The 14,748-nt window shown below is 40.5% G+C and overlaps 1 protein-coding gene and 1 long non-coding RNA gene across 2 annotated transcripts; both read left to right on the forward strand.

Moving 5' to 3' along the window:
• The first annotated feature begins 247 nt into the window (after positions 1-247).
• LOC120725779 (tripartite motif-containing protein 16-like) lies at positions 248-4,419 on the forward strand. The gene has a single exon (XM_040018819.1). The coding sequence runs from the start codon at positions 1,552-1,554 to the stop codon at positions 3,034-3,036; it is 1,485 nt and encodes a 494-aa protein (XP_039874753.1). The 5' UTR covers positions 248-1,551; the 3' UTR covers positions 3,037-4,419.
• Positions 4,420-6,024: 1,605 nt separating this feature from the next.
• On the forward strand, positions 6,025-14,732 carry LOC120725780. Its single transcript, XR_005694209.1, has 2 exons — positions 6,025-6,077; positions 6,153-14,732. It is a non-coding gene; the product is annotated as an uncharacterized LOC120725780 (long non-coding RNA).
• The last annotated feature ends 16 nt before the right edge of the window (positions 14,733-14,748 follow it).

A 14,748-nucleotide genomic window follows, 5' to 3' on the forward strand; every position in this document is an offset into this window, starting at 1 on the left:
ACCTGATGAATGTAAAAACAAAGAATTACCAGATTTTTTTTAACCTAATCTTTGTTTCTAAGAAACATGAGAGGTACATATGAGGATATTCGTTTAACATTTCGATAGAACAGTAGCAGTATAATGTCCTTGTAAGTGGATATTAGGCCCTTGCAGAGCAAAATTGAGTATTTTGGTCTAAATAACCCAAAATGTGATGTCCACATATGTGGACGGCAGGTCCTAGGAGGTTAAAGACATAAAGACCTGGATGGCCTCTAATTTTCTGCTTCTAATCTCAGATAAACTGAAATTATTGCCCCAGATTGAAAATCTATGTAATCAGATTTTCAATCTGGATTGCATTACTTTGGCCTCCAGTTACACTGTGAGGAACCTTGGTGTCATTTTTGACCAGGATATGTCCTTCAATGCACATATTAGGACTGTTTTCTTCCATTTGCGCAATATAATTAGAACCATCCTGAAAAAATACTTGGTTTTTTTATTACTTTTAAGATCAACTAGTGTAAATCACTATTATTTGGCTATCCTGGCATGTACTTCATCCCTTACATGCTCACTAGCAACTTCTTGTCTTTAAATATATTATCTCCCCCTGCTGGTACTGAAATTTCTGTATGCAGTACTGAAACATGTCTATTATACACTTTGCTATGATATTGGGTTCCTAGGATAATTAACAATCGAAAGGGAAACAGTCTGGATTTGGGAGACAGGCATCCACTGGTAAGATTAAGCTTAAAACTTTCCTTTTTGATAACGTGTGTAGTTAGGATTCCTCCCTTAGTTACACTGCACTAGGCCCAGGGTGCTGGGGGATTCCCATAATGCACTGAGCATTTCTTCATCACTCAGCCCCTTTCATTCACTATGTGTTTTCACATCACTTTTGCAAGTGCTTGCTGATAGGGGCTTCATCTAATTGTTGGGGTTTTCTCTTTAATTTTGTCAGGTCACATGCAAAATTGAAATTCCAATTAAATAACATATCACTGGAATGCATTTCTTAAATAAAAATTGTATTTGCAGCCTTCTGAATTAAATTTTAGCAGTAAACTTTTTCCCCAGGCTAATAATAAATGTAAAAATAAAATAACAATAATAAACCACTTAACTAATAAAAATATCATTAAACGTGAAACCATTCAAGCCCATGTCTGGGAGTAGCAAGACAAATTGCACAAAGAAAATGGTAATTATAGCTCAGTTTGCTACACACTGATCTACTCTGATGCGTCCAAACCAGATACCTGGCATCTCTTCTTGGATGCTAGTTCCTCAATGTCTGGGCTCAGGCTCTGAGCTGAGGAAATCCTCAGGATCGAGTGAAGGTGTTCATCGGTCAGACGTCTCCTGTGAGATGTTTTAGCCATCTTCATTGAGGAGAATAGTTGCTCACATAGGTAAGTGCTGCCGAACATGGAGAGCATCTGAGCAGCGTGGGTGCGGAGCCCAGGCATTGTGTCAGAAGAGGACAGGAAGGGAATCCACAGCTGCTCTCAGTGCAGGAAGACTTTCAAACCGAGGCCTGTCCTGGAGAAAAACGTCATGTTTGCAACTTTAGTGGAGCAGCTGAAGCACACTGGACTCCAAGCTGCTGCAGGTGAGCAATGCTTTGCTGGACCTGAAGATGTGGCCTGTGATGTCTGCACTGGGAGGAAGCTGAAAGCTGTCAAATCCTGTTTGGTCTGCCAGGACTCCTATTGTGAGAAACACGTCCAGCGTCACTACAATACAAATCGATTACAGAAACACAGGTTGGTTTCGCCTTCCAGGAAGCTCCAAGAAGTGTCATCATCTAATTGTGAGATCTGCTCTCGTCATGATGAGGGGATGAAGATTTTCTGTCGTACTGATCAGCAGAGTATCTGTTATCTCTGCACAATGGATGAACATAAAGGCCATGAAACAGTCCCAGCTGCAGCAGAAAGGACTGAGAAGCAGAAGGAGCTCGAGGTGAGACGACTAAACATCCAGCAGAGAATCCAGGAGCGAGAGAAAGATGTGAAGCTGCTTCAACAGCAGGTGGAGGCCATCAATGGCTCTGCTGATAAAGCAGTGGAGGACAGTGAGAAGATATTCACTGAGCTGATCCGTCTCATCCAGAAAAGAAGCTCTGATGTGAAGCAGCAGGTCAGATCCCAGCAGGAAACTGAAGTGAGTCGAGTCAAAGAGCTTCAGGAGAAGCTGGAGCAGGAGATCGCTGAGCTGAAGAGGAAAGACGGCGAGCTGGAGCAGCTCTCACACACAGAGGATCACAACCAGTTTCTACCCAACTACCCCTCACTGTCAGCACTCAGTGAGTCTACACACTCATCCAGCATCAATATTCGTCCTCTGAGCTACTTTGAGGATGTGACAGCAGCTGTGTCAGAGACCAGAGATAAACTACAGGACATTCTGAGAGAGGAATGGACAAACATCTCACTGACAGTCACTGAAGTGGATGTTTTACTGTCACCAGCAGAGCCAAAGACCAGAGCTGGATTCTTAAAATATTCATATGAAATGACTATGGATCCAAACACAGCTTACACTCACCTGCTCTTATCAGAGGGGAACAGGAAAGCAATGCTAATAAAACGATACAGGCCTTACCCTCATCATCCAGACAGATTCACTTCATGCAGGCAGGTCCTGAGCAGGGAGACCCTGACTGGACGTTGTTACTGGGAGGTGGAGTGGAGAGGAAGGGGAGTTTGTGTGGCAGTCGCATACAAGACTATCGGAAGAGCTGTGTGCCCCACTGAATGTGGTTTTGGATACAATGACAAATCTTGGGCTTTATTCTGTGACACAACCGGCTACACTTACTTGAACAACAAAATCCAAACTGTCCTCTCAGGTCCTCGGTCCTCCAGAGTAGGAGTGTACCTGGATCACAGAGCAGGTATTCTGTCTTTCTACAGCGTCTCTGAAACCATGACTCTCCTCCACAGAGTCCAGATCACATTCACTCAGCCGCTCCACGCTGGACTGTGCCTTTTGGGTTTTGGAGTCAGTGCTGAGTTCAGTAAAGTCAAACACACATAGAGGGCATGTTCTTGAGTATCAGTGTACTTTTGTTATGATCTAAAGCAGTTCTTCATTTAAATTTTTTATTTCATACATGGTACAGCATTAATTCATTTCCTACACTAAAAACCTTGCATTCAGTTAATGTGGCACTACATCCATGCATGAAAAGGAGCAGGGAGAGAAGCTCATGAATTCATTGTAGGAATGCAAACACAAATACAAACTGTAGCTGGGTCGCTCTTTAGCTGTGACTCTGCAACATTTCTAATGCCATATTCCCACATTTTTAGTACCTAGAATATTTAAAGGCAGTAGATCAGAACCAGTGAGTGATGCATATTTTAAAGGAAAAAGATAATTACACTGTAAGTAATTTTTTTAAGTACTGGGTACCCTGAGGGTAGGATAAACATGTTGTCTAGTATGTTAGGATAATCTGCGATGAAGCCCACACTTCTAATACATCTGTGCAACTTAATAACTGCCTTTGCAACATTGTCTCAACTTCTAAATACCACAAAGTTACTTATTACTTTACAATAAATCTTGAATTATATAATATTTGCTACCCAGTTCTAAGTATTTTAGGTACTGAAACTTGTGTTCTGAAGATTACCTGATATGTGTTGGTAAATTACTCCATAAATCAAAGGCTGTTTTATAAAGAGATATTGAAAACTACATGTGTGAAAATAAAAAAAAAACAAAAAAACATAAAAAGTAGAACAAAATGATTTGATATGACAGAGAAAGGAGAAAAGTGCTTTAATAATAGTGCAGTAATGTTAAAGTGATAAAACTGGTACTTTACAATTGACAGATCTTGTATATACTCTACTGTTCATGTTCAACACATATTACACAGTTAGATAGTTTGATAAGCGATACTATTATATACTTGTGGTTACTGTTGCATTGGGTTTGCATGTGATTAGTCGGTTTAATGAGTAGAGGACAATTTTTTTTGTGATTGTCTCAGTAATTTGTTAAGAAACGTCAACATTTCATAAGTTTCTTCTCTTTGATATATGATGATAAAGTGATGTTTTTGAACTGCTAACATTATTCAATTACTATTTTCTCTAATAGTTAAATAAGTTTGTTTTTGATTCTTGTCATTTGATAGTATTACATGCTACTCATTGATGATTGATCTCACATATACACTGATGTTTAATGTAATAGCATTTTCTTTATATTGTAGAAGAATATGTAGAGAGAAGTTTATTTAAAGTGGGTTTGGGAAGCTTAGAATCACCACACTCCAATAATCTAAAGTTCAGTTTCAGTTCACCTGCTTGATGTTTATGAAAGTTTAATGTCCTTTAACATTTTTGATCAGTTTGTGTTCAGTCTGTTCACTCGCCTGCTGGAAATGTCTGCTAAACTACAATTAAACAAAAAAAAAAAAAACCCATGTGATTCTCTGGTTGCACTCTCTGTCACAAATTACTCTAATGTTCATTAAAGCAGTATGAAACCAGCTGAACAGATTAAATGCTGTGCATGGAGACAGATTCACTTTACTATTAGCCTTACAGATTGTAATCAACAAAGCCGCGGAGCCTCAAAGGAGATACAAAACCTGTTAGCGTAGTTTGCTGTTTCCTCTGTCCATCTGCAGATCAGCATGCTCCGTTTTGTTGGCTTCCTTTTTTGCTATTTCGAGATGGATGTTGTGCAAGCTGCTGGGTGAGTATGAAGGAATTCACCCTGCATCTTATAAGGGGGAAGTTTGGTTTCAACACTTCATGTTAGCATAATTTCCCCTCTGCTGTGGTTTTTAAGACCTTTAATGAGATCATAGTTTTCACTTCCTCCATCTGTGTTAGTTTGTGTGAAAACCTCATTTCAAGCTCATTTCACTCCTTGAGGTTATAATAGTGTTTGTTGCTGTTCGCTCCCAGACTGTTGCCAGAACCTTTGAATCCATCCTGATATTTCTGTAGATAATAACCCCATTCGCTGCTCTATTGGTGTAGAGACACCAGACCATTACAGTGGAAAGAGAAGGAGGAGGGTTAAACCTGACGCCAAACACAGAATGAAGCAAACTTGTCTGCAGCAGCTTTTCTGTAAGTAAAATTTGTAAATTATCAACTTGATTATTGAACGTAAGCAGTTAGTGCTTTTTCTTTGCTTTCAAGCAGGTGTAAACCACCTTGTACCCAGCAGAGGTGTTCTAGTTTTCTCATTTAAAATCTAAAAAGATTCTCATGTTTGAATTATGTGTGAATGTTTTCTCTGGTTGTGAAAGTTTTTTTTAAATTTCCCCTCAGGGCTGAACTCAGTACTGTGCTGCAGACTGACTCATGGTGCGTACATCTCGTAAGCCAAATGTGTCTTAGTTTCAATAGTCAACTTACCAAAAAATACCCTGTTTCAATTTATTTGGAGTGAACAACCTAAAGCATGTCAGCGTTTATTCTACACTAAACTAAACTGCAGCATCATGAATATTTCCTTCCAGCTCGTCTGACTGTGAGTCCCAGCAGCTCTCAGTTCTTTGAAGGAGACTTTGTTTCTCTGAGATGTGAGGAGGACGACAGCTCTGCTGGATGGACTCTGAAGAGAAACACAAACAGAGAAACCAGGACTGAGTGCAATGAATGGGGAAGATGGTCTGGTTCATCCTGTAGCTTCAGCTACATCTTAACATTGGACAGTGGAGTTTACTGGTGTGAGTCCAGAGAGGGTCCCATCAGTAACATGGTTAACCTGACAGTCACTGGTAAGCTGAGTGTGTGGAGTTAGTGTTGATGAAGCTGTGTGTAAATGGATGAAATGCTGTAGTTTGTCTCTGTGTTGAGGTGGATCAGTGATCCTGCAGAGTCCTGTCCTCCCTGTGATGGAGGGAGATGACGTCACTCTGCTCTGTAAAACAAAGACCACTCCCTCCAACCTCCCAGCTGCTTTCTATAAAGATGGCTCCCTCATCAGGAAGCAGCCTACAGGTCACATGACCATCCAGCATGTTTCCAGGTCTGATGAAGGCCTCTACAAGTGTGACATCAGCGGTCATGGAGAGTCTCCATCCAGCTGGATCACTGTCACAGGTGAGGAGCTTCACTCTGATTTCACCTCTTATTTCATCCACATATTCACCTGAACAGGTGCGATTCTCTCTGCAGGAAAACATACAACCACACCTCCACCCACCATGTCTACAACCTGGCTCCCTGCCTTAACTCCCACCCCTGCTGCATCGCCTGACTCCTCTACCCTGCAACTAGTGATCAGACTGGCCCTCCATCTGCTGGTGTTCTTTCCATATTTCATCTCCACCCTCCTCCTGGTGTCTTTATATCGATGCAGAGCCACAGGTCTTGACTCAGCCCAACCTGCTGAGCAGGGACTGGAGGATAAGTAAGATGACATTATGGTTACTGAATAAACTAGTGACTCGTTCATCCTTGTGTTTTAACCTATTTACTGTCCTACAGTCTGTCTGTATCCACCTAGTTTCATTTGAACATCCACTCTCAACAAATTAACAATAAAACAATAATCCGAGTACAGCATCAAACCAGTTAAACTTAAACTGGTTCTGATATGTTAAGCAGCAGAGAAGGTTCTTAATCCTTTTTGGCAACACCAAATGGTTTTTAGCTTTCAGTGGAGGCTACTGATACTTTTGGTTTGACTGTTTGTTTCTTTCACTAGTTTTGCATTTGATTAGGCTCATTGTCACTACTGGTGATATGAGTTGATACTTGGACCCTGCAGAGGTTGCACAGGTAGTCCTACTCCTCCAGGATGCCACATCGATGTGTGCCATTGATTTATTTTCTAGCATAGTCTCAAGGGCTAATTCTTATAGCTCTTTTTTGTAACTTGAAAATAGGAAGAGTATTTGTTTTATGTGCATTACCTCATATCTCTAGACAATAAGTCATATATGCATATATGACTGTTGCTTCCATGGAAGCAACAAAGAACAATAAAGGGTGTATAATGATTTCTTGTTCAGGACATGCTTTGTTTTGTAGAGAATAGCAATGTTTTTGACATTTTTGTTTTCACATGGTTTATATGAGACTTCCAGCTCAGCTTATCATCAATTATCACTTATTTTAAGGATTTACTAGTGAGAACATGTAACAGGTTTTCAGGCCTGAACAAGTTTGAAACTTTGGTTCCTCAACAATGGAAAATGGCTGAAAATAAAAAAAGGTAACACTCTAGTCAGCTCATAGTTTTATAGATTCTGCACTCGGCCTTGCAGCCTCCAATATCATTGAAATGCAGCCTGATGCATCTCATTTTGCGTTTTCTTCACTTTTTCCTGACATGCACATTCTGTGTATCTGGCTTGTAACACCACACTTGCTGTCTTCCATCTGCCTCCTTCCTTCTTTCACATAATGGTATGATCCCAGTTTGTCTTTGCATGTGATTGGCTGCATTGTGTGCCCATGAATAAAGTCCCACCCCTGCCTGCATGGATTCAGCTCCACATCCAGCAGTTAGGCCGTTCATTGCATGCACACGTACACAAGCACACACACACACACACACACACATATATATATATATATATATATATATGACATAAGAGAGAAAATATTAATCTCACCTTTGACATTTATTGAGGTTATTTTAATACTGATAAAAGTGAAGTGAGTGGTTGAGGTGTCAAATGGCTTGATGGTAAAAGCTGTTTTTAAGTCTTGTAGTCCAAGCAGACAGACTCCTGTAATGTCTGCCAGATGATAGCAAGGAAAACAGCTGATGTGCTGGGTGGCTGTGGTCCTTTCTGATGCTGTGTGCTTTACAGAGGCACGACAGGAAGCCTCATGCTTGTGATGAGCTCTGCTGCCTTCCCCACCCTCTGTAGTGATCTCAGGCTGCTGGCAGACCAGCTTCCATACCAAACTGTAATGCAGCTTGTCAGTAAGCTCCTGTAGACATTTGAGGTGATGCTGGCATTCATGCCAAACCTCTTCAGAAAGTAGAGTCCCTGGTGAGCTTTCCTGATTTCAGTGCCTGTGTGAAGGGTCCTCGTTGATGTTGACTCCAAGGAATTTGAAGTTGCTGACCCTTTCGACCTTGACACCATTGACGTAGGTAGGCTGGTGTTCCCCGACTGGTTGTTTCCGGTAGTCCACTATCATTTCTCTTGTTTTGCTGATGTTGAGAGTCAGGTTATTTTCCAGGCACCACTTGTACAGCGCCATCACCTCCTCTCTATAGGCCGTCTCGTTGTTGTCTGTGATGAGGCCTATGATGGTTGTGTCATTCACAAACTTGATGATGGAGTTGGACTTATGTTTAGCAACGCAGTCGTGCGTGAACAGGGAATATAGGAGGGGGCTAAGCACAGATGCCTGTGGCATTCTTGTGTTTAGGATGAGTGATGAGGAGGTGTGCTTACCAACTCTCACCACCTGAGGCCCGTTTGTGAGGAAGTTCAGAATCCATCAGCAGCTTGGTGTTCCCAACCCAAGGTCGACAAACTTCGGGGCAAGTTTTGAGGGGATGATTGTGTTAAATGCCGAGCTGTAGATCACACTGTGCACTGTCACATTTTAATCTCACTTTATGCTAACTCATAGTTAGTTGGTAGTTCTGATAGCTGCATTTTTATGACACAGACCCACGTTTTGCTTAATTAACATGTTTCACAAGTAAGAAAACTGTAGATTGTGCGAAATATACAGTCATTGTTAAATGTTAATGCTTTGAAAAAAATGTATCATTTAATTTTTAAAACCAAATAAAACAATAGCAGAGATGCAGACAGCTGGTTTAACACAGTTGTAGCAGTTTTGTATCCACAGCCTGGAAGAGATTAGCTTTCACAGAGTTAGAGCTGTTACACAGTATAAGCATATCTACCATTATATTGACTGACTTTCATTTCATATCAAAGACTAAATCATATAGAAATAAGGAGCATGATACTGTGCATGTAACAAGTAGCATTATAAGGAGCACGAAAAAGTAGTGGACCTTGCAATTGTATACTTCCGATGATTCACAAATGTCACTCTTATTTAAAACAGTTGTCATTTGAACCACTAGATGTCAGTGAAGAGTTTCTCCATGGCCAGCAAGCGCTTTCTATCATTTATCCAAGTTTTTTTTTTTCCAATCTAACATTTTAAGCTGATTTTACTTCACTTTCATTATGTCCAGGGACCCTGCTCTTATGATGTTTCTTGATCTTCTCAAGCTGAAAGATTAGAAATAAGGACAGTGAATCATGAATTAAGCCTAATTAACCACATTTGTTGGAAAGTTGATTTCATTTTCACTACTCTCAGGCATGATTACATCCAGACCTGTTGAACAGATCAGGAATTAAAACAATTAAACTTGGGAGCACTGTGAAATAAGACAGGGCCAAATGACTAAACAATATAAAACTAAAACTTAACACATAGGAAATCCAGAAATAAAAACAAACACAAAACACTGGATCAAGGACACAAGACCATGACATCCAGGAGCGGCGGGCCTACCAAAGCTATTCAAAGAGTGCAAGAGAAGAGTCATCCAGGAGGTCACAAAACAAAACAACTTCTAAAGAACTGCAGGCCTCAAGTACGACTTGCCGTAGCTTTTGGATCCATGAATTCTGCTCTGTACCAATAAAATCCTGGTGGAGAATTTTCAGCTATCAGTTCATCCCCGTAACTCATAAAACACAAAGCAAATCTACTTCTGAAAGGCTAAAAGAAAAATAAATAAAGACTAGTTTTTGCAAAGGCTAGTTTCAGTAACTGATTAATGTCTTCTGGTTTATTGATAGATATAGCCATATAATATGGCTATATCATAATAATACAGCAAAACTGATATCATTTACAGACATGTAAATGATATCGGTCCAAAGTTTCTTATTTGTCCATCCATACATCCTCTTCTCCTTATCAGAGTAGGAGGAGGAGCTGGAGCCTATTTCAGCTACCATAATGCAAGAGGCCGGGTACACTCAGGAGCCACCAGTCTGTCACAGGGGTAACAAAAAGAGACACAACACCATTCACTCTCAAATTCACACCTGTGGGCAATTTAGAATCACTACTACTAGAATCACTTAGTGCTAATCACTGCACTGCCAGCACGGTGACACGGTCGTTAGGACTTTCTTACTTGCTTGGTGTTTCCTGTACTTAATGCTCATGTCCCAGTGTTCTATATGCAGCATCAGCTATGATAAATTTTCTCACTTTCTTACTCATATTTTTGGCATTCTCCATCCAGGAATTTGCTGGTGTATGTGAACACTTATGCTGAAGCTACATTATTCTGTCCAAAAAAGAAGGGAGAAATGCATAGAAGGTACTGTCACTACTTAACAGGCCTATTAAGAGAGATATATGCTACACGTCAACAAAACGTAGCTACATTACCAGAGTGGTACATATCAGGTCATGGTGTAAGTTATGGTGCAGGGGCTATAGGTATGACATATCTACATTGTAGTTTTCACACAGAGCTATAAATCCTGTGTGAGACTTTTTGTTGGCTTCCCTTCTATTTTCTTAATTTTCATTCAACACTTTCCAAACAGACTGACTACACCAACAGTTTCATTTTATTAATTTTTACATTCTGGTATTTCATCTTAATTCTATCCCTAGAGGTTAAAAACACATTTTCAGTGACTCGTCTGGGTAAATAAATGTTTCACTGAGTCATCTGGTGGTCCAAAGGGGTATTACACATAGATGCAGCCCAGTGCCTGTTCAGCCTCTGACTTATAGTCACCATCATATCATTTATATTTCAGATCTGATTGCTGGCTATATCCTTTCATACTAATGCTATTCAAAATAGGAGTAACTGTCAAAACACACAATTAGTAAATTAAATAGAAACTTCACAACATACAGGCTTTAACAGATTCAAACACTAATGGTTTGCTCTAAAATTACACTAGCTACTTCTCCTTTGATTGGAGTAGATGATGGACATTGATTAAACTTCTGTCTCAACTTGTGAACACTATTTTCAGTTGTCTTCGCAATGCATGATGATGCAGAAATAACATAGAATGAAACGGAATTAGAGGCCTGGATGTTTTTAGTAGCACATATCATCAGCATCAGTTTGTCAGGTCCCAGGGTCAATGCTTGTAAGTGCCCTGTGTTGTAAAGCAAGTTGGGCTGGTGGTGACTAAATAAATAAACAGTTTTTCAAAATTGGAGACAAGCTTTGTTTAAAAGAAAAATGAGAAAGTGAAGAAACAGAGCAAGGCGAGAAAAGGAGAGATAAGAAGGGATAAGGAGGAGTTGTGTCCTGTTGTTGCTGCTGCAGAAGAGACTGGACATGAGACACAACTTTAAATCAAACTCATTGTTTAGATGACGCTGTTCAGAGAGTGCAGGATAATTGATCATGATACCCAGGTATGCTCGGGGCTAAAGTACGGCGTTGTCTTTTTCTTTTCTGCTCTCAAAGCTTACTCAGACCCTTGTACTGGAGTGAGTAACCATGGTTACAGAAAGCCTCTCTGTGGCTGTCTCTCTGAAACACTCATGATTCATAATAAACAACCTCAGGTCATTATGTCCATGGAAAATGAAGAATGTAACATTACTGCCATTTTTATTTATAACATTAATTACTCCATTAAACAGAAAAAAATATGCACTCTACATCATGAATCTGTTTTAGAAGGTAATAGTGAAGCCTTCACTTGAGTGGCCTACAGCTAGCAAGATAGTGTTGGCATCCATTTCAATCGCAATCTGAATCAGAGTATTGTATTAATCCCTAAGGAAATTGATGACTATTGAGCTCAAAGTGCTCATGAGCTACTTCATTAATATTGAATTCTGCAATCTATTCTAAATTCGGAAATTTCATATTTTTAACGTGTTCAAATATGTAATTAGTTGAGTAGATGTATAAAATAAGTTGGTAAATAATGTGTTAAATCATCTCATCAGAAATTACAGATTTGGACAGAGTTTGATTGATGCATGCTGAGAGAGGGCAAAAAGAGAGAGCATAGGAGATTAAGAGTGCAGGAGATTGATGAGGAGAGGTGAAAGAGAGGTGAGCATCTAAAAGGCCAGAGAGAGATGACAGTTTAAAAAGGACCATCATGACACAATAAGGAAATAGCAAGCAGCTTAGGAAAACTTTAAAATTGGATTAAATACTGACAAATACAAATAAATAAATTCTAGCAAAGTTGAAAAACTCAAATTGTTCTGTTTGTTCATTTCAGCATCATTCAGTAGAATTGAGGGAGTAACCATGGTTACAGAAAGGCTCTCTGTTTCTGTCTCTCTGAAACGCTCACAATTCATCAGAAACAACCACAGGTCATTGTGTCCATGGGGAATGAAGAGTGTGCTGGGGAGCAGCACCCATGCAGAAGAGGCCAGCCGCCCAGCCCGGGCAGAGCAACTGCCTCTGCAAGCACCCTGGGCAATAGAGGGATATTTAGCATAAATATTTTAAAAGCAAATGCCTGTAAATGGTAATAAAACATAAGATTTTTCCATTTTACTATTGATGGCAGTGTCTGTTAATGTTAAAGAAAATGTACATAACTTTGTTTTTTGGAGTTAAACAAAATGCAAATGGTACAATGGATCTACTGTAAATCTATCGAAGTTTTGGTTTCACTGTTTATGGAAAAGTCTGTGAACTTCCTTAAAAACGTGGATAATGTACAGGCAGAGAATTTTTTTTAAAGTTCAGGCTTAAGACACTTTACCATGGGGTTTGTCGATAACTTATGGACAGTCTGCAGGGTATGCGTTGTTGTACACAATGGATAATTTCATGCCAGTGGTTTTTAGTCATTTAAAATCAAACTCTGGTTTGTTCGCTGTTCGCCTTGGTGTGGTTTGTTTCTGCAGGTGTGAACAAAGTAATGACTTGGGTGCAAAAACCAAAACAGACCCATCAAGAAGCCTTACATGCTATTGATTCTGAATGTCTGTACAGGTTTGCAAATAGCTGTGGAATGAATGCAAATTGTCCTCATTATCAAGTAGTCCAGAACACAGCAGCTTCTTCCTGTATTTACTTTTGTTGCTTCCACCTCTGACACATCTGGCAAATAAGGGGACTGAACATTCTCACGTGGTTTGCGGTAACACATTTTAGGTCATTTGGATTCTTCTTAGTGTGAAAAAAATCAAAACACTTCGAAAAGCTGCAAGTTTTCCAATTCAACAACTGAGTAAATGAACTAGGTGTGAAAATGCCTGCCTGAGTCTGCTATCTCGCTTTTAATGAAACAGTTACTGGCAAACAGCTGCTGCAGCCTCTGGAAGACATGTCAGTCCTCATGTTCGAGGTTTGAGTTGCAGAAAAGAATTTGGTGTCACACACAAACAGGTACACTGGTAGTAAACGTTTTAATACATAACTACAATCACATGTTACCCAACAGTAAGTTAAACACATTGACAAGGTCAATAACAATTTACAGTCACAACAAAACATTTGCAGCATGAAACTAACATCTGAGCCAGGACTTCTGCATAATGAGTTTTTAACTCTATAATCTATAACGGCTTTCTTACCAGGAGAGCTGGTGAGAAAGCCGAGAAAGACAAAGCTGATTCTGCGTGAGAGGTAAGTGACGGACGTGACGGACAAGGTAAGCGACTCATGTTGTAACTGACGTCAGACGCCGGAGATTTTGGTGGAAAATTAAAGCGAATGGTAGTTTAGAATTGAACAAATTCCTTTAAGCTTCAGTATTACCAAATACACTTATCAATTGTCTTATAACTAACAACATTTGTCTAAATCATCTCCAACACCCTGGAGAACAACGGGGAGAGTTTAGAGGCTCTCCAAGATTACATCAATCAGTGCTTCCAGGATCTTGTAATGAAGAAGGCCCAGAGTGCTTCCCCAGCCAAATCTGAGACACCGTCGTCGAAAAGACTTTGCCCGGCAGATTCCCTCGGCACAACATCGCCAGCCGGCAAAGATATTGCCGACATACTGGAGTCAATCGACAAACGATTGTTCATTTTCGATGCAAGGCTGTCCTTGTCAGGCTCAGGAGAGACTCGGAGGCAGACCCTCTCTAAAGTTTCACAATTTATTTTACACAGACACCAGGTGCAGATATATACAGGTGAGGGGGTACGGGAAGAGGGTCTTCGGAGAACACAGGCACGGGAAGGGGACACACGGGGCTATATACACAATCCTTCGCTGAAGCTCAGGTTAGCTCGGACTCCGGCTTTAGCTCACCAAACAGCGGTCCTCAGGCTGACGAGAAATCTGGCACAGGGAGGAAGAACAGGTAAGTTGCGGCACAAAAGAAACTCGTGGAAAAGCTCAGACTTGCAATGACACTGACGAGTGTTACACAATAATCCAGTGAAGAAGCATTCTCGGCAGCCGCCTTAAGAAGTGAGCGTGGTGATGAGACGATTGCTTGCAGGTGTCTGAGCCAGGGGCTGGAGTCGTCATGACTACGCCCCGGTAGAGCGCAGGAGGAGAGAGAGAGACGCAACACAACAGAAACACCTGTAGCCATACAGAGTCAGCCGAGAAGGCACAGGGTCATGACAGTCCTTGGTGGAGATTCTTCACCGAGAATTTAAATCCTTGCGAGAACCCCTGGAGTTCAGCCAGCAGCAGGTGGAAACGCTCGCTGCTGAAAATGCCACGCTAAGGGAGTCGGTGAAATGTCTCACAGAAAATGTTACCCAGCTAAATAGAGAAAATAAAAAAATGAAAGAGACAGTTATTGATCTACAAACTCGTGGCATACGTGATAATCTGGTATTTTCT

Source organism: Simochromis diagramma, unplaced genomic scaffold (assembly GCF_900408965.1).
Source record: "Simochromis diagramma unplaced genomic scaffold, fSimDia1.1 OVJJ01000720.1, whole genome shotgun sequence".
NCBI classification, from domain to species: domain Eukaryota; kingdom Metazoa; phylum Chordata; class Actinopteri; order Cichliformes; family Cichlidae; genus Simochromis; species Simochromis diagramma.

Excerpts from the sequence above, each read along its gene's own strand:
- LOC120725779 (XM_040018819.1), top strand. The coding sequence starts at position 1,552 with ATGTTTGCAACTTTAGTGGAGCAGCTGAAGCACACTGGACTCCAAGCT.